Source organism: Theropithecus gelada, chromosome 5 (genome assembly GCF_003255815.1).
Source record: "Theropithecus gelada isolate Dixy chromosome 5, Tgel_1.0, whole genome shotgun sequence".
Classification (NCBI taxonomy): Eukaryota; Metazoa; Chordata; class Mammalia; order Primates; family Cercopithecidae; genus Theropithecus; species Theropithecus gelada.
The window spans coordinates 91,972,893-91,995,851 of record NC_037672.1 but is presented as its reverse complement, the minus strand read 5'-3'; the positions used below and the strand labels follow the sequence as shown (position 1 = coordinate 91,995,851).

Below are 22,959 nucleotides of genomic sequence, written 5' to 3'. Positions count from 1 at the left end.
AGACAAAAATTAACTTGTGCTTGTTGCCCCTTAAATATACAATATAGTGTTTTCACAGCATTTATTAATGCTGCCTCTACACTCCCACTTTTCTTTTTAATATACACTACCTCCCTCCACCTGTCAGCGCTTTATTGAGTCAGAGGTCATTCTACTTAGGTAAAGAATCAATAACAGAAAACAAAGAGAGAAAAGCCATTGTCTATAGATTTTGAATTTTTCAAGTCTAGGCTCTTCAGAGAAGAAATATTGAGTTATTAACAAAATATCTTGGAAAATGGGCCATGAACAGGAGTGAGATCTCACTACCACCATCCCTATTACCACCACTATCTAGAAAAAGATCCCTTGAGCTAGAGGAATGGGGGAAATAGAAGGGAAAGAAAAGGGGAGTACTAGACATTAGTAGGTCAGTGGGTTAGGATCCTTTATCTTGTACTCTATAAGGGCTGCCCAAGTCACACAGCAGAGAAGGAAGCTCCTAGTCCCACATTAGGTTGGTGGGATTTAAAAGTGAAACAGAACCTGTGCTCTTTTCCCCAGGTAGAGCCCTTGGAAAGGCAGAAAGATGCCAATGAACAAATGGCTGTGGATGTGCCTAGGTAAATGAGATCTGAGATCCCACCATGGAGTTTTGTAATCATAAAGAATGCTGACCAGGTGAGACTGCTCACGCCTGTAATCCCAGCACTTTGGGAGGCCGAGGTGGGTGGATATTTGAGGTCAGGAGTTCAAGACCAGCCTGGCCAACATGGTGAAACCCTGTCTCTACCAAAAATTTAAAGGCGTGGTGGCATGTGCCTGTAGTACCAGCTACTTGGAGGGCTAAGGCAGAAGGATAGCTTGAGTCTGGGAAGTCAAGGCTGCAGTGAGCCAAGGGAGCACCACTGCACTCCAGCCTGGGCAACAGAGCAAGACTCTGTCAAAAAAAAAAAATGCCAGTTCTGAAGGAATCTTGCAGAAAAAAATCAGTATGGGTTAGCAGTTACCTGTTTGAGTAGCCAGCCAAAGACAAGACTGGAGGATGGTGGCTGCAAGGATGCCATGCACACGGATAACAAAAGGGCCAGTAAGCCACCTTCCTACCAGTACGATAGCCCCACGAGACCAAGAACTTTGACTTTGAAGCTTAGGGAAGCCAGAGAAAAATCCCAAATTCCCTGGAATTATATCTCTAGCACCATCCCAAAAAAGGATGCTCAAAATTTAAACTATATTGAGTTGTAGAAAAATATGGCTAAATTTTTCACACTCTTGAATTGTAGACTTAGAGTCAACTACTATACTTAATAATAGAAATGTTTGGTGAGGACATAGAAAAATCAGAGCTGAGAAAACAAATTTATTTATTTTTCTCCCAAAAACGTATGTATATCAGAAATGCTTTTTTCTTCACCTTTCTCAGTGGACTGAGAAATTCCTTTTTTAATTTAAAAATATACCATAGTTTTCTTAAAAGATGCGAATAGTCCACAGTAAACATTTACCTCACAGCTAAAATTGTACATGTCCTAAAATTCAAAGTGGGTCAGTAGGCCATACAACTAGGCCTACAACCTAGGAAGATAAAAACACAGTCTGCAGCATCTTCAGTTTATCGGTAAACAAATGTAAGATTCCCTCTTATGAGTAAACAAACAAACAAAATACATATATATACATAGCACGTACCTTGTCATTCCAAAGTCCGAAATTTTTACTGTGCATGTTGAACTGACCAAACAATTCCTTGCCGCCTATGGAAAGAAGATCCAAGTTTGAATACAAGTTTTTATTTCAAGAGTTTTTCCTCTCCTCTTCCTTAGGTTATTTGGACCCCACGCTACCTGTCTGTGTGGACAGCCAAGTCATTTTTATGGTGATATCCATCAATGGTATAGATTCAATAGTTTGCCTTCGTATTTTTTTTGAGACAAGATCTGGCTCTGTCGCCCAGGCTGGAGTACAATGGCACCATGTTGGCTTACTGCAACCTTCCCCTCCTGGGGTCAAACCATCCTCCCACCTTAGCCTCTTAAGTAGCTGGTACTACAGGCACACACAACCACGCCCAGTTAATTTTTGTATTTTTGGTAGAGATGGGGTTTCACTATGTTGCCCACACTGGTCTTGAACTCCTGGGCTCAAATGATCCACCCACCTTGGCTTCCCAAAGTGCTGGGATTACAGGAGTGAGCCACCAGGCCCAGCCTGCCCTCAATTCAATCTGAAAGATGACACAACTATAAATCTTGGCATAAAAATAGTGTATTTTTTAACATCTTTATAGGAAAGCCCAAAATACATAACAGATAAGGCATATTGATTTTATATCTTTGGGATCTCTAATACATAATAAAAATTAAGAAAAGATAATTCAACACTGATTTCACTCAAGATAATTATTTACAGTGATAATTTCATATTTCTTAAAATTATCACAATGAACTGAATATATGCTATGTAGAAACAATGTATTTGAGGCCAAAGCAATTCATTTTCAGCAACTTAATCAAGAAAATCATTGATTTGATTATTTAGCCTCATGTAGGCAAACTAGATAAAATATTTGATAGAACTTTCCTCTTTTCAGCTAATTTGTGGTTCAATTAGTTAAGCAACAAAAGCAAGAAACTTGAAATAATAAATCACAAGGAACCAGTTTAGAAGATGCCAGCAAGTCCTAGCAATGACCAAACCACAAGAAAAGTTCTTGACGGGGAAAAGACTCATTGTTCACTGACATATTTTAAGTAGCATATAGGGAGATAAAATAGAACACAAAAGAAAATGAGCAAATAAGGGAAAAAACAGGAACAGGAGGGCCTGTCAGAAGCCACTTGGAGCAAATAAAATGACCAGAACTGTCACCCAGTTGTTATCCGCAAAGACAAAACTGCAGAGACTAGGAAAGTGAGCCAGGTGGAGTTGATACCGTATTCACCCATTCAAAAATTTGCTCATTTCTCCTAGGTGCTGGATACCGGGAAATTTGCCTTTCGGAAATTTTTTTTAATGATCTATCTCTGTAATAGCAATAGTTAACATTGCTGAGCTCCTCTACATGCTAGACACTGTTTATTAATTCATGTAATTCTCCCAACAAACCCATACGAGGAAGGTGCTATAATTAATACCACTTCATTGGTTAACTAGCTTGCCCAAGCTCTCACAGCTAGTAAAAAACAATATTTCAACCCAGCTAGCCTGGCTCTAGAGTAGTCGTTCTCAACCTCAACTTCACATGGGGCTCATCAGGGGAATTTTCAAAAAATATTGATGCCTGGGTTTCAGCCACAGAGATTCTGATTTAATTGGTCTGGGGTATGGCCTGGCTATTGCAATTTTTCTAAAAGCTTCCAAGTAATTGTAATGCATACCAAAGTTTGAAGTTTGAGAATGACTGTTTGAAACCTATGTTCTCAATCACTGCATGGCATCTCAGACATCTAGGCCTTGATCTCAAAGACTCTAAGTCTCATAAGATAGACTCTAGTATTTGTGTAAACGATGTAAATAATTAACTATTGGGTGACATAGTAAATAGCAAATGCCCTGAGTGTTCCAAGCCACGGGTAGGATAAGCATACTTCCCAAGGTGTGCTGAGGCCAATGTAACTATGCCCCCTTTTTCTCCCCAAAATACTCCAGCCTGTACAATGAGTAATATGATCACTTTGATCATGTGTGATGGAAGCACAGAATTACTTCCAAGGGGCAATATCAGGGATTTCTCATAGACTTCTCCAATTCTCATTTGAGTTAATTTTTAGATTTCAAAATCAGACATGGAAGGACATAAGGACATCAAGGGAATAGTGTGAATATCATGAATAAATGTGGAATGGACAGAAAGTGTTACTCAAGGGGAGGTAGCAATGCAGGGAAGCAGTGCTGTTAGCATATGGTTTGGGTAAGACAATCATTTATTTAAATAGGAATGTTCTGAGCATTACAGAAAAAAATAATGTAGCATTCCTAGCCTCTTCAATAATGCCAGCAGTGCTCTTGCAATCCTGTTAGGGCCAAACTACCTCCATGTCAGGAGCCGTTATGCCCCTAGGTGACATTCTTTAGATAAAGTTGGAGACTAAAACTGGAAATTGTTCTTCACTGTTGTATCTCCAGTGCTTAGCAGAATGCTTGGCATATACTAGGCACTTGATACATGTTTGATTATGGGTTGAAAGGGAAAAAGGTGGAAGGAAAGAAAGAAGAAGGAAGAGAAGGAAGAAGGGAGAGTGGAAAGGAAAGGAAATCAATTTTAGTCACATGATAAGTTAGGTGGTTAATTAGTTCAAGGCATAGAGTAAAGCCTTACTTGGCTATGAAATCACCTTTGCAAAATTATGACTGAGAACCTAACTGACTCCATCTTGCTTTTAACCTCCAAACTGTCCTTGTTCATTCCTGGGCATAGGCTAAACTAACTTTGGGTGGAATTTATAGTTTATAGTCTAAAATGAAGATGATAACAGCCCTTTCCCAAACAAACCTCCCTCTTGCCTGGGGACTAGACTTCCTTTGTAGGACTAACAAATTAGCCACAAGATTAGAAATTATGGTTTAGGAGTCAGACAGCTGGAGGCTACAAGATTCTGACTCTCCTTAAACTGCTCCTAAGATCAGTGCTTGAGCTATTTTGCAGGCCCTGCACTTGATGGATCAGCTAGCACCACCCAGATCGATTAACTGGCTCATCTGATCTTCTGGCCCCGGCCCAGGAACTGACTCAGCATGAGGACAGCTTCAACTTCCAATGGTTTCATCTCCTACCAAACCAATCAGCTCTCCTGGCTCACTGGCTTCCCCCCACCCACCAAATTGTCCTTAAAAACTCTGATCCCCATATGCTCGGGGAGACTGATTTGAGTAATAATAAAACTCCAGTCTCCTGCACAGTCGGTTCTATGTGAATTACTCTTTCTCTATTGCGGTTCCCCTGTCCTGATAAATGGGCTCTGTCTAGGCAGCAGGCAAGGTGAACCCATTGGGTCTTTACAGCAACGGCATCAATGGGCAATTAAAAACAAAGTTACATTTTACAACAAATTGCATGAATAGGTAAATGTTTAAAAATTAAATCAAGGATACATTATTCAAAGTATTGAAAGTAATTGTCACATCCTTCTGAATATTGGTATGATACATTTTAAAAAGTAAATTTGCACCATACTTACCAAATCCCTATGAATATAGCCATTCCTCTCCAGATATTCCATTCCTTCACATATATCCTGGCATACACTCAGCAGCATTTCCTTTCTAAGCTTTCCTTTATTCTCCCTGAGATAGTTAAGCAGGCAGCCATTTTCCATGAACTCTGTCACAATGTAAAGGGGCTTCCACTGTGTACAGACCCCATAAAGTTGCACTAGCTTTGAATGAGATAATTTCCTGGTGAAGAAAAACATACACCAGTGAGCAGAATTGTGTTTGCATTTTAAAATGTTTGAACACAACTGGTAATATTTACCATCTATTTATCACTCTCATTATCAAGATAAGATGAAAATCCACCCAAACACAGAGAAAGTAATGCAGCTTCCTTGCCACTTAATGCACTGAGAATGTGGGGTCAAGAGTTCAAGTGGTAATGCCAAAGGCAGTGTGTAAACAGAATATTACATGCACCACATTCTACGTGTCAGCATTTTATTTTTCTCTTCTTCATTTTATAATCCTTTTGTTTCTTCGTCGCTGTTTATCCTCGCTAGGTTGAGCAGATTTCCTTTCCTGTTCCTTGAATTCCAGCTTTCCTACCTGCAGCTGTCCAGATGAAAAATTTTGGACAGACAAGAGGGAGGAAAGAGTGACTAAAAAAAGAAAACAAAAATTAAATTCTAAAGCATGAAGTTCTTTAAAAGGAAATTTTTAGATAAAGTTGGAAACTAAAAAACATTTACCAACATGAAAACTTGCAGTTCACACACACACACACACACGCGCCTTGAATGTTGCCTATTAAAATATACCCAGAACTTTTTAGTTATCTAGACTTCAAAAGTTTACTGGTTTTGTGCACGTGTGTGTGGAATATTATATTCAATCTCTAAAAGCCTTTTATACCAACTAGTCATCATGGAAAATAATATTCAAATTAACACTTATAATTTTAGAAGACGTACCTTGTGTCAAATGTGCCTTGAAAATTTATTGCTTCTTTTCATTCTTTTCATTCATAAATGTAAAATAAAATCAGTGACTTGGGAAGACTGTGTACCTTAACACAATGTATATGAATGATTTTTGACTCATTATCATAAAATTAGCTTATGAAAACACTCCAGTTAATGAGGAAGAGAGGCATTCAGAGAACTTCACATTATCTTAATTTGGAGATATATGTATATGTATTATATTTTGTCTGATTTACTTTTTGAATTCATAAAGTGTACTTTCAGTTAAGGGATGCAGTTTACATGTATATAGCGTAAGTGCAGAAAAGCAAGTCTTGAGATGGAATATTAATTTGCCACAGGAAATCCACCAAGTTGATACCCACATGGAAGCATCTGAGAATTGAAACATTACTGCATTTCCTTATCAAGATCACTGGTAAAAATCTAACAGAAATAAGGCAAACCTTTATCAGAAATCAGGCAAAGACAAACTCTCATATGATTCAGTCTAACAAATATGACAAATATTTCTCACAAGCACAGAAAGATGCAAATGGAAAACCTACATTCTTGTATGTTATAACTCTAGGACTTCTTAATACACATTATTTCTCAGTTTAGAGAAGTATGTGGGATTCATCATAGGCCAAACACACATTTAAATTCATTTAAATTTGTTATTTAAATATTTTCAGACCCTTTGCAGGCTTCTCCAGTTCTCCTTTTCTAATTATTCTCTTTCCCTAAGTAATTGCATTAAGTTTCAGGGTTTTAAATATCATCTCTGGTGACCACTCTCAAGTTAATACCCTCCACTCTGACCTTTTTCCTGAACTCCAGACTCATATATTTACCTCACTACTTGATCACACCTAATAAATAACAGTCTTCTCAAATCCAACATGTCCAAAGCAGAATTCTTAATTTTTTCCCCTAAACCTGTTTGGTCTTCCCCCATCTTTGTAAATGATGCCACTCTTTGCCTAATATAATAATGTACACCAAAACCTTAGCATCATCTTTGTTCCTCTGGTTTCTTCCGACTACCTACCACATTCAATTTATCAGCAAGTCTTGATGACTTTATCTCAAAAATGTATCCTGAAACAATTCTCCTCTTTCCGTCTTTTGCCCTCTAACATATATTAGTTTTCCAAGAGTGTGTTGATAATTATGTTCATTAAGGTCACGTTTTTTGTGCCCAGACAGTTCACAGTTTTGATTTCAATTAGAAGCTTTAATGATGTTTTGTTGTGGGACTACAGGCAAATTACATAATGTAAACCAAAAATAAAATTCTAAGCCCCTAACCATCTCAATGGACTCCTCCTCTTAGCCAAGGGCATTCCAAAGTTAACCTGTAAAACTAGTTCAGGCCACGATGGGAAGAGGGAGTTGGACATGCCTCATAACCATTAACATCAACACAGACATTGAGACTGATAGAACAGACTCTTCAAGTCTAATAAGAAACATTTACCTTCTATTTTCCCTGAAACCTTCTACCTGGAAGTTTCATCTGCATAATAAATACAGACCATCTGTGCTGGTCTCCACAATTCTTTATAGTAACCCAGACATTCCTTTCCATTGATTTCAGTTCTTTGGATAATAACTCAACCAACTGTCAATCAGAAAAACTTTGAATCTGCCTATGACTTGGAAGCCCCGACTGATATGGACAGGAGACAGGGAAATATTGGGTAGAAGAAGGCAGTTTCCCCAGGAGAGTCCTCACCCTCAAGCCTAGATACCCATGGCCATAAATGAGAACAGCCATTCCTGTTTTTGTGCCCCAAAAGTTGCTTTTTGACCCAAAACGTCCCCATCCTGTACCCATATAAATCGCAAACTCCAGGTCCAGAAACAGATGAGGAGACGAATAGACAAACAGCAGAATGGTAGAGCAGAGGAGGAGAGAAGAGAAGAAACATCAGGAGGAGTTCGGCTGGACCAGTTAGAGAATTGGCTGTTGGATGGCCAAACTCCAGGGGAAGATCATCTTCCCAACCCATCCCCTGTCCAGCTTCCCATCCATCCTGCTGAGAGCCACCTCCAACACTCAATACAACCCCACATTCATCCTTCAAGTTTGTGTGTGACCCAATCTTCCAGAACACTGGACAAGAGCTTGAGATACACAAAGCTGTCACACTGGCCCCCTGCCCTTGCAAAAAGGCAGAGGGTCCACTGAGTTGGTTAACCCTTAAGCCATCTGTGGATCACAAGGCTAAAAGAGCACACTGTAACACGGGCCGACTTGGGCTTTGGGTGTTGCAGACACCCACCCCTAGATGCTGCTGTTGGGTTAGAGACCAAAAGCACTCACCCTGATTCCTGCACCTGCCCATCTGCATGCTCCCTATCCTGTAAAAGGTTTGAGATCATAGTGGCTGAACAGAGAGCCACACCTCTGTTGCATGTCCTGCAAGTGGGGGCCAGAAAACTCTCCTGTTTCACCACTCCCTGTTGTCCTGCCTTTCCCGACCAAACCAATGTACATCTTACATGGATGGATTCATGTCTTATGTCTTCCTAAAATGTGTAAAGCCATTTTTACATTTTTGTAGGCCAATCACCTTGGGCACATATCATCAGGACCTCCTGAGGCTGTCATGGGCATGTCCTTAACCTTGGCCAAGTAAACTCTTAAATTAATTGAGCCTTGTCTCAGATACATTTTGGTTTGTAATAAGTCTTCTAAATTTTCTCTTTCTTATCTATAAAACTGGGATCTTAATAGAAGCTACCTCTTGGAATTGTGGTGAGGATTCATTAACTCATTCAATAATCCATAAATGTCTTTTAAGCACCAACTACATGCTAGTCATCACTCACCAGGTTAAACAGGACAAATAAATAAAAGGTTCTATTATTAGAGAGCTTGCATGCTAGTGGAGGAGAAATAAAACTACACAGGAAGCTTCAGAATATGACAAGGACTTTGATGGAACTAACACAAGGTGATACAACAGAAAGCATTTGGCAGTGGGTATGCCAGCTTAAACAGAGTAGTCAGAGGAGACCTCCTGAAAGAGGTGGTATTTAAACCACACACGGAAAGGAGCTAATATGTGCAAAGCTGTGTGTCCTTGGTAGATAGTATGTCAGTGCACGTCAACTATTTTAAAGATAAATATATTTGCAATAGGATGTTAGAATGGAAGATTTTCTGCCTCACTTTTTAGAAATCAGGGATGTGTGTGTGTGTGTGTGTGTGTGTGTGTGTGTGTGTGTGTATGACAGGGTCTCACTCTGTCACTCAGGCTGGAGTGCAGTGGTGCCATCATGGCTCACTCTAGCCTCAACTTGTTGAGTTCAATTGATCCTCCCACCTCAGCCTCCTGAGTAGCTGGGACTATAGGTGCTCACTACCATGCCTGGCTAGTTTTTTTGTTTTTTTGTAGAGACGGGGTTTCACCACGTTACCTAGGTTGGTTTCAAACTCCTAGGCTCAAGTGATCCTCCCACATTGGCCTCCCAAAATGAATCGGGGGAAATATTGTCCTCAAAGATCCTGACCTCAAATGCCCAATGAGGCTTGTACCTTTCAAGAATTCTCTCATTCGGACATTAAACATCTTCAATTCTTTCTTGTTTGATAGAGATTCAAATATGGTTTTAACTCCCCCTGAATCACTTGTCTCCCATTCATTCTTTTTTTATTATGCCTATTTAATCCAACGCAGGAATACAATTTTTGTCCTTTAGGTGTAGAAAAACCATGGTAAGATGTAGACAGCTACAGGAAGCAAAGGCCAGCTAGAGATAGGTGCCTGGGGCACCTAGGGACACAAAAACATCATTGGGAAGCTGGTGTCACTGCAAAATTGTGTTTGTAACAACTTCTCTTGGAATTCATTCTATTGTAAGTGAATGGAAAGGATATTTTGATAGGACCCCCAGGGTATGGGTTGAGAGCCCCAAAGGATACACTTACTCTGCCTTTGAAAGAGAATAGGTTCAGTTAATCTCCTCTGATTGTTGTTTGCTTATTTATTTGTTTGTTTGTTTGTTTTTCTAGTTGGAGTCTACAAGTGTGGGTCAGAACTAAACTTCTCTGGAAAACAGAGCAGAATCTAAATACTGCCATTTGGAGTTTTTCTTCTTCACAGCATTGTTGTTCCTCTAAATAAACATTGAACAAATATTTAAAGAATGTTAACTTAAACTATGGTCAAATTATTGGCCTGTCCTGGTCCAGCTCAGGTTGTTACAGTTAATGAGCCACAAAAATGGGTTCAACTGAGTCAAAATGCTGTCCTGGGAAATCACAGAAGAGTTGTGTCCAATGGTCTACAAAGAGCCACTTCTTTTAAAGCTCTGGACACTTATATCCTCTGAAAGCAAATACTGTTTTATCCTTAAAAAAAAAACATTAACTCTTTTTGGCCACTGGACGATGCCCTTTCAAAAGATGAGTAGTATATCACTACTAAGACATAACCATCATTTTTGCTTCTGGGAAAAGGAGAAAAAAAAGTACTTGTAAAGTACCTATTCTTGAGCTGAAAAGAACACGCTTGTCACTGATACCGACAGGAGGCAGGGAAATACTAGGTAGAAGAGGGCAGTTCCCCAGAAAAATCCCCACCTTCAAGCCTGGAAACCTGTAGCCCTAAATGGGAACAGGCATTTTTATTTTTGTGCCCAGATGTTGCCCTTTCCAAGACTGTTCTAGCCTGCCACACCCCTGTCCTGTGCCCATATAAACCCCAAGCTCCATTGGCAGGTGACAGAGCAGTGCAGCACAGAAGAAGAGAAGAGGAGGAGTGTCTGAACATTGAGGAGTTCTGCTGGGGGCGGTTAGAGATTGGCTGCAGAACAGTCGAACTCCCAGGGAAGATCATCTTCCCACTCCATCCCCTTTCCAGTTCCCCATCCATCCTGCTGAGAGCCACCTCAATAAAATCTCTGCATTCACCATCCTTCAAGTCCGTGTGACCTGATTCTTCCTGGATGCCATACAAGGACCCAGGTATCGAGAGGGCAGGATGCAAAAGGCTGTCACCCTGACTTTCCACTGAAGTGGTTAACACTTAGCCATCTGCAGATGGAAAAGTTAAAAGAGCAATGTAACACCTCCAGACACTGTCGTGGGGCTGGAGCCCAAAAGCGCTCACTCTGGCTCACCTGCATGCTCTCCATCCCGTAAGGGGTTTGAGCACACAGTAGCTGAGTAAATGAGCCACCCCCTTCACAAGGAGTTCTGCAAAGGTGTCAAGGGAGTTCTCCTGTCTCATCACTTACATAAATTCTCTTATTTAATTCACACATTGATCCAGTGAGGTAGGTACTCTCATCCCATTTTATACATGAGGACATTGAGGTTTGGAAATACGAAATAATTCACCCAGGTCACACAGAGATCAAATAAGGTACCTGGGTTACACAACGAGCTTGAGCAAAGTTGTGACACAAATCCAGGTGTGGCTGCCTCCAAAGCTCATGTTGTTTCCATGACACCAGGGCATGATATTTATCAGTGTGTTGTTTATACGTACATCATCACTTTGGCCTCTTCGATGAAATCCTCTTCAGACATGGAGCCTTCATTGATGGCCTTGATAGCTACCTGGATATGTGACCGCCATTCACCTAAATGGACTACTCCAAATTGACCACTTCCAATCTCCTTTATAAAAGCCAACTCAGATGGATCTATCTCCCACTTTTCTGAAAAAGTAAAACATCCATGTTACAAGTAGAAAGAAAGAATGCTAAAATATTAGGGCTGGAAAAAGTTTAGGAATTATCTATTATTTGACAGAGAGGTTAAAAAATGTATAAAGTGGAGAGGATCTGAAGCCATTTTAATACTCTATGACTTAAATGTAATTCAAGAACTCAAGTTTCAAAACACAAACTTTATTTATTTGGTGATGTTTGTATAACAAATTAAGGATAGCAAAACGCACTCTCTGCTCCCAAAGAGAACAGTGAACACACTTCTGTGCCTCTCTAAACTAAACCTACCAAAACTAGACCTGGGACCCAAAATATTTATGTTCCCAGTCTGGTTTTTTTTGCTGGTGAGTAAACTTGTAAGGTAAATAAAACTGTGATTTCAGTTCCTCCTGTTGTTCTTCTCACTCCATCCCTAAAGGGCTTTTCTCCCTTGGTATCTTTTCTTCTTAGGGAAAAGTCCAATGAAATCATTTAATAAATTCAGTGTTAGAAATCTAACCCACATATATCTAAGAGTATATCTGAAGTGAAATTTTTACTGTATATTTCTCATTTTATAGAAGCAAATTGGGAAAAAATAAACTTTTAAAAATAATCTTCTTGAAAACTGTGCCAAACTTAACGGTTTAGGGTCTCCTTTTTATACAGCAATACCACCATCTGCTGGAACTTTCGAATAATGCATTTAAAAGAATTAAAGAATTGTAAAATCTGATAGTCCCTTCTACCAGCTGTGCAAAGTATTCCCCCTCCCTATAGAAGGTATGTTTTATTTTATTATTATTATTATTATCATCATTAATTTTTTTTTGGAGACAGTCTCACTCTGTCACCCAGGCTGGAGTGCAGTGGCGCAATCTCAGCTCACTGCAAGCTCCACCTCTTAGGTTCAAGTGATTCTCCTGCCTCAGCCTCCCAAGTAGTTGGGATTACAAACATGCCACCATGCCTTGCTAATTTTTTATATTTTTGGTAGAGATAAGGTCTCACCACGTTGCCTAGGCTGGTCTCAAACTCCTGAGCCCACCTCAGTCTCCTAAACTGCTAGGATTATAGGCATGAGCCCCACACCAGGCCTCATAGGTATGTTTTAAAAGTAACATGGGAGGATATATTCATGGCCTTCGAATTGGCATGCATTTATTCAACAGAATATAACCACAAAGAAAAATATTGATAAATTATACTTCATAAAATTTCCGTTCATCAAAAATACCCTCATTAAGAAAGTAAAAAGTTAAGCCACAGAAGATATTTCTAAAATACACAACCAACATAGAATTCTTATTCTGAATATAAATAAATCAACTACAGGAGACATATACCCTAACTTTTTTAAGGGTAAAAAATTTGAATGGAGTATTCTCTCATGAAGAGAATATCCAAATGGCCACTAAGCCAAATTGATCAAAATAATTAGTCATCAGGGAAATGTAAATTTAGACCATAATGAGATACTACTACACACCAGATTGGCTAACATGTTAAAAAAAAAAAAAACCTAGAATAAAATATTGGCAAGGGCAAAGGTATGGAGCCACTAGAACTTATATATAGTTGATAGGAGTGTAATTTGGTGTAAGCTCTTTAGAAAACTGACTGTATCTACTAAATCTAAACATATGCATAGCCTATGACCCAGCAGGTCTACACTTAGGCACATATCCAACATATACTGGAATGTAAATGTGCACTTAACTTCATCAAAACACACACAGAAATGTTCTTAACAATATTATTTGTAAGAGCCAAAAATTGGTAACAACCCGAATGGCCATCTACAAGAAGCATAGCTAAATAAGCTGTGGTATGTCATGCAGTATAGCACAGCACCACAGTGAAAATAAACCAGCCCTACCCAGAACCACGGATGAAATTCACAGATGTAATGAGGTGAGGAGGAAATCAGACACAAAAAAATGCAGTGTCCAATTCTGTTTATATAACGTAATCAAACCAGACAAAACAAATCAAGCTATAGACTTATGACTTATGAGTTGTACACTATTCTGTTTGTTTTTAAATTTTTTAAGTTTATTTTTAAGAAATAAAAAAGAACCATGTTTAACTTAAGTAAATTGTTAATAGTAGAACTTTGAATTATATATACTATCTGTGGGCCAGAGGACTAATACAGGCACCAATAATAGCCAGAAATCCTGCTTCCATCCCACTTAACTTAATGAGATCCTGAGTCCCAGTTACTTGTTTCCCAATATAATTGTGTTATTAATTTTTTTTCAGTATATTCTGAATCCCACTACTGAGAGAAGTTTAAAGGAATAAAATGTCACCAACTGAGAAAATAGGATTCCCTGGCACTTACTTATTCTCACAGATTTACAAATACCACATTTGCTAGAAAGTGGTTCACATTGAACCTTGGGCACGTTCTGTTAGGGAAAAAAAAAATGAAGAAGATACTTTGAGCAGCTCTTTTTAGTAGCTTCTCTTGGAGAGGAATCATTTCCCAGGCACCCTTGTAACCAAAGAACAACAACCCAAATATCCAAATGAAAAGAATTGTAATTTATCAAAAGGGTGAAGATTAAGGCTCCTGGTAATGTGACAGTAAAATCTGAAGTAAAACTGAAGCATTTCTCCCCAAACTTTAAATTGTCCTTATGAGATGTACGTATTTAAACGGTCTCAGAAGGATGATGTAAACTTTGAGAAGAAATGTTTCTAGATAGACATTTCAGAAGTGCTGATAGTTCAAAGAATCAATAGGGAACTTAGAGTAGACTCTTTTTTTTCTCTCTCTCTCTTTTTTGAGATAGAGTCTCACTCTACTGTCCAGGCTGGAGTGCAGTGGCATGATCTTGGTGTAACCTCTGCAGTGTAACCTCTGCCTCCTGGGTTCAAGCGATTCTCCTGCCTCAGCCTCCTAAGTAGCTGGGATTACAGGCACCAAACCCAGCTAATTTTTTGTATTTTTAGTAGAGGCAGGGTATCACCATTTTGGCCAGGGTGGTCTTGAACCCCTGACCTAAGGTGATCCACCCACCTTGGCCTCCCAAAGTGCTAGGATTACAGGTGTGAGCCACCGCACCCAGTCAGACTAGATTCTTTACTACTGGATTTGCTATTTTACTTCAGCATGTGTGCACACTTTACCGTAGCTAAACCCAGCTGTGGCTGGTAAACAACTGCCCATCAGCCCAACTGGATATCGGAGACGGGTCATGAGACCTAAGGAGAAAGAGAAATCAATATTTCAAGCCTAGTTGCTAACACAGAAGAAAGAATGAAATATACTAGAAGATAGTATCATTCTTTAAATAATTAGGCAAACAAAATTCATTATACCAGTTAGTCCATTTGCTTATTTTCCCATTTGAAAAACATTTTCAAAAAAAAAAAAAAATGCTCATTGTATACAATTTAAAGAATCTAAGAAAGTATAAAGACGACCCCAAAAGATCCCTCACAAAATCTTAGTATCCACAGATAGATTGTTATCATCTCGGTGAACATTTTTGCAAAAATCTCTATGTGCATAATTGAAAACATGAACACATCCAATATATTTTACAGAAGTATAAATATTTTGTTAAAAGCTTTTTGCACTATGCACGTAATTGATATATGTCATTGACTATAAACAGAGCTTAAATTTATTTCCAAGATTTCACTATTATAAAATATACCATATGTCCTTGAACATACATTTGTCTGTACTTCTCAAATTATCACCTTATAAAATGTGATTTCCAGGTCAAAGAGTGCCCAGAAAGGCTATACTAATTTGTTCAACCACCAACGGTGTTGAAGTGTGCCCATTTTCTATACTCTTTTTTTTTAATTTTTTTAATGCATGGTAGAGTAAATGAGACTTCATTTGGTTCAGTAAACACATAGAATTCTATACATTAAATGTCTCTTTTTTTCCTTTCAGTGACCCACTTAGGCATATACCTTACATTTCGACTTAGTTTAATAATCATTTATTATTTATTTATTCAGCTAATATTTGTTAAAAGCCTGGTATGTGCTTTTAATAAAAGCTTTTAATAAAACACTATCTAGATGTTGGGAGACAGTAGAGAACAAGGCTGATGATTCCTGCTCTCATGAAGATTACATTCTAGTGAGAGGAAGAGAAAATAACAAGTGCATGCACACACAAGAAAAAGTATATGATGATGATTCAGTGCAAGGCAGACTAGATAACATACAGTTACTTTAGAGTGGGTGCTCAGGAAAGGCCTTTCTGACAAGATGACAGCTCTGCCGACCTTGTGACGAAGAGCCTTCCAGGCAGATGGAACAACATGTGCAAATGCTGGAAGACAGAAACGAGCTTGACCAGTGTAACAACAAAAAGAAGCATACATTAAGTGCCTATTGTGTGCAAGGCGCTCTTCTAGGTAGATTCCCAAAGATCACAGCAGATTCCAAGATTAGTAAAATGAGGACTCTGCCCACAGGGAGCTCTATCTCAGTGCAGGAAGACACGCAAAGAGAGGCCATTCTAATGTGAAAGGAATAAGTATTGTGCTGGAGATGCATATAGGGTGCCTTGGGTCGTAGAGAAAGAGCACTTAACACATTGTTGGACTCAAAGAAGTCTTCGGAGGAAATGACTGAGATGAAACTAAAACATGGAGTTAACTCATGTGGAGAAACTAGGAAGGACCCTACTTTCTAAGTAGAGGTAACAGCATGAGATGAAACTTAGAAATGTGAAGCATGATGGTGGGCACTTGAGGTAGTAGAGCCAGATAAATTACACTGGAGAGGTAAGCAGTATTCTGGGTATGATGGGCCTCATAAGCCATACTAGGGAGCATTACATTTTCCTGCAGGTGAGAGGAAGCTATTGAAAAGTCCCAAGTTAGGAGGGCACAGTCAGATTTACATTTCTTTTTCTTTTCTTCTACTTTTTTTTTTTTCAGATGAAGTTTCACTCTTGTTGCCCAGGCTGGAGTGCAATGGTGTGATCTCGGCTCACTGCAAACTCTGCCTCCCGGGTTCAAGCGATTCTCCTGCTTCAGCCTCTCTAGTAGGTGGGATTATAGGCATGCGCCACCATGACTGGCTAATTTTGTAGTTTTAGTAGAGATAGGGTTTCACCATGTTGGCAAGGCTGGTCTCAAACTCCTGACCTCAGGGGATCCACCTGCCTTGGCCTCCCACAGTGCTGGGATTACAGGCATGAGCCACTGTGCCCAGATTTACATTTCTGATAGATCACTCTGGTACTAGCAGAATGGATTAAGGGGAAATCAACACTGGAGGCAATGAGACCAGTTAAGAGGCTACTGCAGTTGTCCAAGTGAGCAATGATTAGCGTGGTACTAGAAGGTAGGGAGAGGCAGGGATCTATAGGAGACACATTTAGGATATGAAATCAATTGCATTTGATAATTAATCAGAAGTGAGGTATTAAGAAGTATCTATTTAATTCCTATGCTTCCAACCCTTACAAGGGGCTGGATGATGCTGGTATTACCTGAGAGAGACAAAAGAAAGAGGACATTTGGAGGGAGAGTAATGGTGTAAGATGAAGCGTCTATTTCATAAGTGAAGTTCAGGGCCTGCAGGATTGCAAGTGCCTTTGTCTACAAGAGAAAAGATTATGCAAAAGGAGATGCCTAAGGTGAGAAGACAAGTGATCAGGGATGGATTCTGTAGGAAAACCACTATTTAAGGGAAGAGTAGAAGTAGGGCACGTTGGGAAGACCCACTAGGAACTTCTCAGTTAGAGAAGGCCAAAAAGGGGTGGTGTCAAACATCGAAGGAGCAACAAGTGACACTGCCAAATGTAGCAGAGAGGACCTGAACACATGAGAACTAGAAAGCACCACTGTACTGTCAAAATACAGGCCACTGGTCAAATAGGGAGTGCTGAAAGCAGAAGACAGATCGTAGATGTTTAAAAAGTAAATGGAAAGTGAGAGAGTGGAGACAGTGGATGTGGACACATTTTTCCAAAAGTGCAACTTACAAGAGCAATGTGTAAAGGGAGAAAGAATTAGGGCAGCAGGAGGAGAGTTGTTTTTGTTTTTAGGATAAGAAAGTCTTAAGCATGTTTATAGGATTAAGAGCTAAAGGGAGAAAGTCAAAACAGAAGAGAGACAGGAGAGAAAGGAACAGTGGATTGGCAGGTAAGGGCAAGAGCACAGGCATGCCCTCATTTCTACTGGAGGGAATGAGGATGACAGGGCATGGGGACAGAAGAGGAGACGGAGGTCGCTCATGCCTGGTGACTTCACTTTTCCTAGTGAAGTAGACAGATGGGAGATTTGCTAATAGGGCAGTGGTTAATTTTGGTAAAGGAGTCTTGAGAATAGTAAAAGTTTGAACAGGGAACAGGAATGGATACTTACCAGTGACTCTAAGACCTAGTTGAGGTTAAAGCCCTCATCTAACCTCATTTAACTTTTTCACCATAACCACTCTTTCTTAAGTTTTTTCTTTGGAGGAAGGAAAAAGAGGAATGTAAAGGAGAAAACTCAGAACTGACATCTTGACTCTATCTCTAGCTACAACTATGACCTTTATGGCCCCACCCAGATATTTTACCCTCACTCCTTAACCCAAATTCCAGTGACTGCCTGGAATATCCGTGTGAATGCATCCCACAAGTGGATAAAAATGTCCTTTGATATATTCCTGATACTTAGAACCAGTGTAATGGAAAAGTGAGCTCTTTCCAAAAGGAATATTCACTTTTCATGAGAGAAATCTAAAAAAGAAATGCATGACAAGAAGTCAAAGTAATATGAAATGCTACAGTGGATTCTGAATTCTGCAATGCTGAGGTAAGAAGATTCCCCATGGGCTCAGAGTGGTTCAGCACAGGCTGGGCAAGGGCTGAAGGCCAGAGAGGTGATTGTAATTGTGCTGGAGTTTTCTGGGATCCTATATCTGTCCACAGATGATAGGTTTGCACGAATAGCAATTATTGCAAACAATGGCTGGGGAGATGGGTTAAATATGTTTCTGGTATAGTTACGCTAAATTGTAACTGTGAAAGGCTGTATTCTCTGTGACTTTTTATATTCTCCAAACAAGAAAGAACAGAGAATGAGAGATATAAGGGTAATTTTCTATTGCAATTGTCTAAAGTAGAGAGCAGATTTATTGGGGCAAAGGGAAAGAAGCATCATTATTTAGGGTATTTGAAATCTTATTACATTTAGTCCTATGTAAATTTCCAGAACAAATGCATAATGATTGATGACTATTTGCTTCTCTGTCATCTATCATTTTTCTAACCTGGTAGAAATATAAGAAATTGACCTACCTCTTGCCCCCAATCAACTAGAAAAATGAAGAGGCATCAATAAGAAATAATTGTTCAAAAGATAGGTTGTACTTCAAGCGCTTAAACTATTTCTACAGGGAGATTTGCTCCTGTTGAGTGCCTGATACCAAAGATGCATTGCCCATCAAGGGCCTGGCTCCCTGACTCACCCAGTTTGAAGTTCCCCACTTACCGGCCGCATTGTGCTGGTGATACCAGATTAACTCGGGGATTGATTGAAAGACGTGTCTTTCAGTCACATACCACTGTCCTGAGTCATTCTTTTTTATCTGATAATGTTTTATGGCAGCCTCTGTACTTCTACAATCAAGAAAATGTGAATTACTAGAAGAGTGAAAGATCACTTTGGATCTAAGCCAACTCATTAAACAATAGAACTCCAGTTCTAAAACTCATCCTAGCAACACTACACTGAGAAGTGGATTGACTAAATTCAACAAGTGCCTCCCCATGCCAAGAAAATTCCTCAACTAAATTATTGGGGCCTTAGATTCAAACATAACTTCAGCCAAAGTTGTCTGAGTGACAAGACCAGTGTTCAAAAAAGTAGATCTCACAATGAATACATATAAGTACATACTGAATATCAAGTATTGGTTAAATGAATGAACACAAGCACTGTAAGCAATTGGAGATGTGAGACAAGAAGGGAGGAAAAACCAATGCCAGGTGCATTAGTTAGCAGGTTACTGCTATGGTTAATTGGGGCTCAATACTTGTAGGAACCTAGGAGAGACTGGGGAACACACTTCACAGTTGTCCCACTGAAGTGCAAAGAAGCTGAGATATTTATTCACCAACTCCCATTCTCTTTAATGTAGGGTTGCTCCTGGGATGTTACCTCTCAGGCACTTTCAGCCTAGCTGTAAGTCCCACAGCCAGAGAACATCCTCAGGCAGACAGACACAGGAAGCTTTCTGAGTACAAGAGACCTTTCTGCAAGTGAATCCCAGAACAGATCAAGGGATATGAGGAAAGTGCCCAACAGTGTCTACTACAACTTTACTTGATGGTTGAGAAAAGGAAGACAGGAGAGGTTAAGAAATGTACCCAGTGTCACATAGAGCATGCTAGGGATATATCACAGACTGGCTGATTTTTCTAACTTCCAGGCCAACAATTTTTTCCCTAAGCTAAGCTCTCACTAACATTCTCTATGTGATAGAGACTGTCCCAGGGATTATTTCTATAGTAACCAAAATCGCAAGTGCTTACCTTCTAGCTCCTATAAATACGGAAATTGTGTAGGATCCTAAATGTCTTGAATCTCTGACAATAAATGCACCTTCTTTAGACTGCAAAAAAAAAAAAATCATTTATTGAATAAGTCTATTCCTTCTTAGAAAGACAAACCTACAACTGAGGGATGAAAATCAAAGCTATATTAACCTACCATAAATAAGCAACCTACTATATTCTCAATATAAAGAATTAGATTGTCTTTACAAGTACACAAAATCTTATCTCCCTTATAGATTTAGAAGTCACACCTGTAAAATAAAATGTAATTGGGACATGCATTTATAATGTATTTTAGAATATTGTTACTGATTTTTCTAAGAAAAATTCTCTATTTGACAACCTTGTACCCTATTATTTATTTTTGTTATATTGATCAGGATAATAGATTAAAAATCACTGTAGAATAGGAAGAACACTGGGACAGACTGACCGGATTGTACTTTGCACTTTGGAAGAAGAGCAACAGGGTGGCAGGGAGGAACACAGCTGGGGCAGCAGGGAGTGGGGAAGGACACCAGAGTTCATGGGAAGGAGAGAGAAAGAACAGATTTGGGGGAGTCTGAAAAGAAAAGCAAAAGGAACCATATTAGTTGTAATAGGGGTATGGGAGAGATGAAAATAAATGGTAAAGGTGAGAACATGATCATAAACCTGAAGTTATATTATAAATTAGATTCCTATTAACACTTTTTGGGAGATGCCAATAAAGCTGTAAATTGCTTTCAAAGAATCTTGAATGTTGGATTGTTTTGATTCGTTTGTTTGATATTGTAAAATGATTTAGCTTTACTGAGTGTGCTTATGCTTATGAATAGGGAAAATACATCTCAGAATCTTGTCAAACCCATAGAAGCTTACACTTATAAAGTGCTGGTGTTATTTACTTTGTGCTTGAGAATTGCAGAACTCAAATAGCATGGTCTGACCCTCAAGGTAAATGTATTACATTAAGCAGAATCTTCTCCTTCTCATTCCAGATATTCACCAATTAAAACATTTTGACCAAGCCTTATTCCCTGGCCAAAATGTTTTAACCAAAGAATCTCTTGCAGCCATTAGAAATAATAAAATCTAGCTTTTACTATATTCCTATGGTGTACAAGGGTTCTGTTACATACCACAGAGGACACGATGTAAAAGACAAAGATGAAAAAGTAAAGTTGAATGTATTGTGTATGTGTATATAATACACACAAACAAGTATATATAATATGTATATAAAGTTGCATATGTAGTGATCACTTCATAGAAACAAAGTAGAAAGGGTACAAGCAAGATTTCCTGACTACAAAGGAATAAAACCAGAAATTAATAACAAACTCAAAAGTAAAAAAGCTCCTATCACCTGTAGATTTTTAAATTTTCTTCCTTCCTTTCCTTCTTTTCCTTCTCTCTTTCTCTCTTTATTTCTTTCTTTCTTTTTGAGATCGAGTCTCACTTCATCACCCAGGTTAGAGTGCAATGGCATGATCTCGGCTCACTGCAACCTCCGCCTCCCAGGTTCAAGCCATTCTCCTCTTCTCCTGCCTCAGCCTCCCCAGTAGCTGGAATTACAGGCACATGCCACCACGCCCGGCTAATTTTTGTATTTTTAGTAGAGACGACGTTTCACCGTGTTGGCCAAGCTGGTCTCGAAATCCTGACCTCAAGTGATCCACCCGCCTCAGCCTCCCAAAATGCTGGGATTACAGGCGTGAGCCACCATGCCTGTGCTTTTAAATTCTCTTTCACATAGCTCAAGGAAATTCAAATAAAAGTAAAAAATATCTAGAAAGTAATAAGGAAACATCACATACTAGAACCTCTGCTATGCAGTTCAAGCAGTACTCAGAAAAATAAATTTATAGTCTTATTACTTATATCAATAAACAATAGCAATAAAAATAAGCGTATTCAACTCAAGAAATTAGGATTAAAAACTATAAAATAAGCCCAAGTCAAGTAGAAGAAATAAATTAATAAAGACAAAATAGAAAATAATAAATTATTAAAGTAAGAATATAATATGACTAGTAAATTCAAAATCTGATTGCTTAGGAAAAAATAATAGACAAACTGCTAATTAACCTAATCACTAAATAATGGTGAAAACCCATCAAAAATAATAAGTCACAAGGAGAAAATTATCAAGAATCCAGTAAAAATTAAGGAATTTACTTGATTCTATACAATAAATTTGGAAACTCGAATGAAATGGATAATAAACTAGCAAGACATAAAATTTATCAAAATTGAATGCAGAAGAGTTAGGAATCTTTTTTTTTTTTTTGAGACGGAGTCTGGCTCTGTCGCCCAGGCTGGAGTGCAGTGGCCGGATCTCGGCTCACTGCAAGCTCCGCCTCCCGGGTTTACGCCATTCTCCTGCCTCAGCCTCCCGAGTAGCTGGGACTACAGGCGCCCGCCACCTCGCCCGGCTAGTTTTTTGTATTTTTTTAGTAGAGACGGGGTTTCACCGTGTTCGCCAGGATGGTCTCGATCTCCTGACCTTGTGATTCGCCCGTCTCGGCCTCCCAAAGTGCTGGGATTACAGGCTTGAGCCACCGCGCCTGGCCTAGGAATCTTAATGGACCTGTTGAGTAGAAAAATTGATAGGGTTTTTAAAAAGCTATCACTTTTTTTTTTTTTTTTTTTTTTTTTTTGAGACAGAGTCTCACT

General features: G+C 39.1%; 1 protein-coding gene across 1 annotated transcript in view; it reads right to left on the bottom strand.

Annotated features, from left to right (window-relative positions):
• The window catches only part of TXK (TXK tyrosine kinase), a 70,063-nt gene that overhangs the window by 8,385 nt on the left and 38,719 nt on the right, over positions 1–22,959 (bottom strand). The window contains exons 7-12 of the mRNA XM_025385832.1: positions 20,278–20,357; positions 19,235–19,362; positions 14,907–14,981; positions 11,606–11,777; positions 5,160–5,376; positions 1,672–1,736 (exon numbers count right to left, since the gene is read on the bottom strand). Coding sequence (XP_025241617.1) covers positions 1,672–1,736; positions 5,160–5,376; positions 11,606–11,777; positions 14,907–14,981; positions 19,235–19,362; positions 20,278–20,357 — 737 coding nt within the window. The remainder of the gene's footprint in view (positions 1–1,671; positions 1,737–5,159; positions 5,377–11,605; positions 11,778–14,906; positions 14,982–19,234; positions 19,363–20,277; positions 20,358–22,959) is intronic.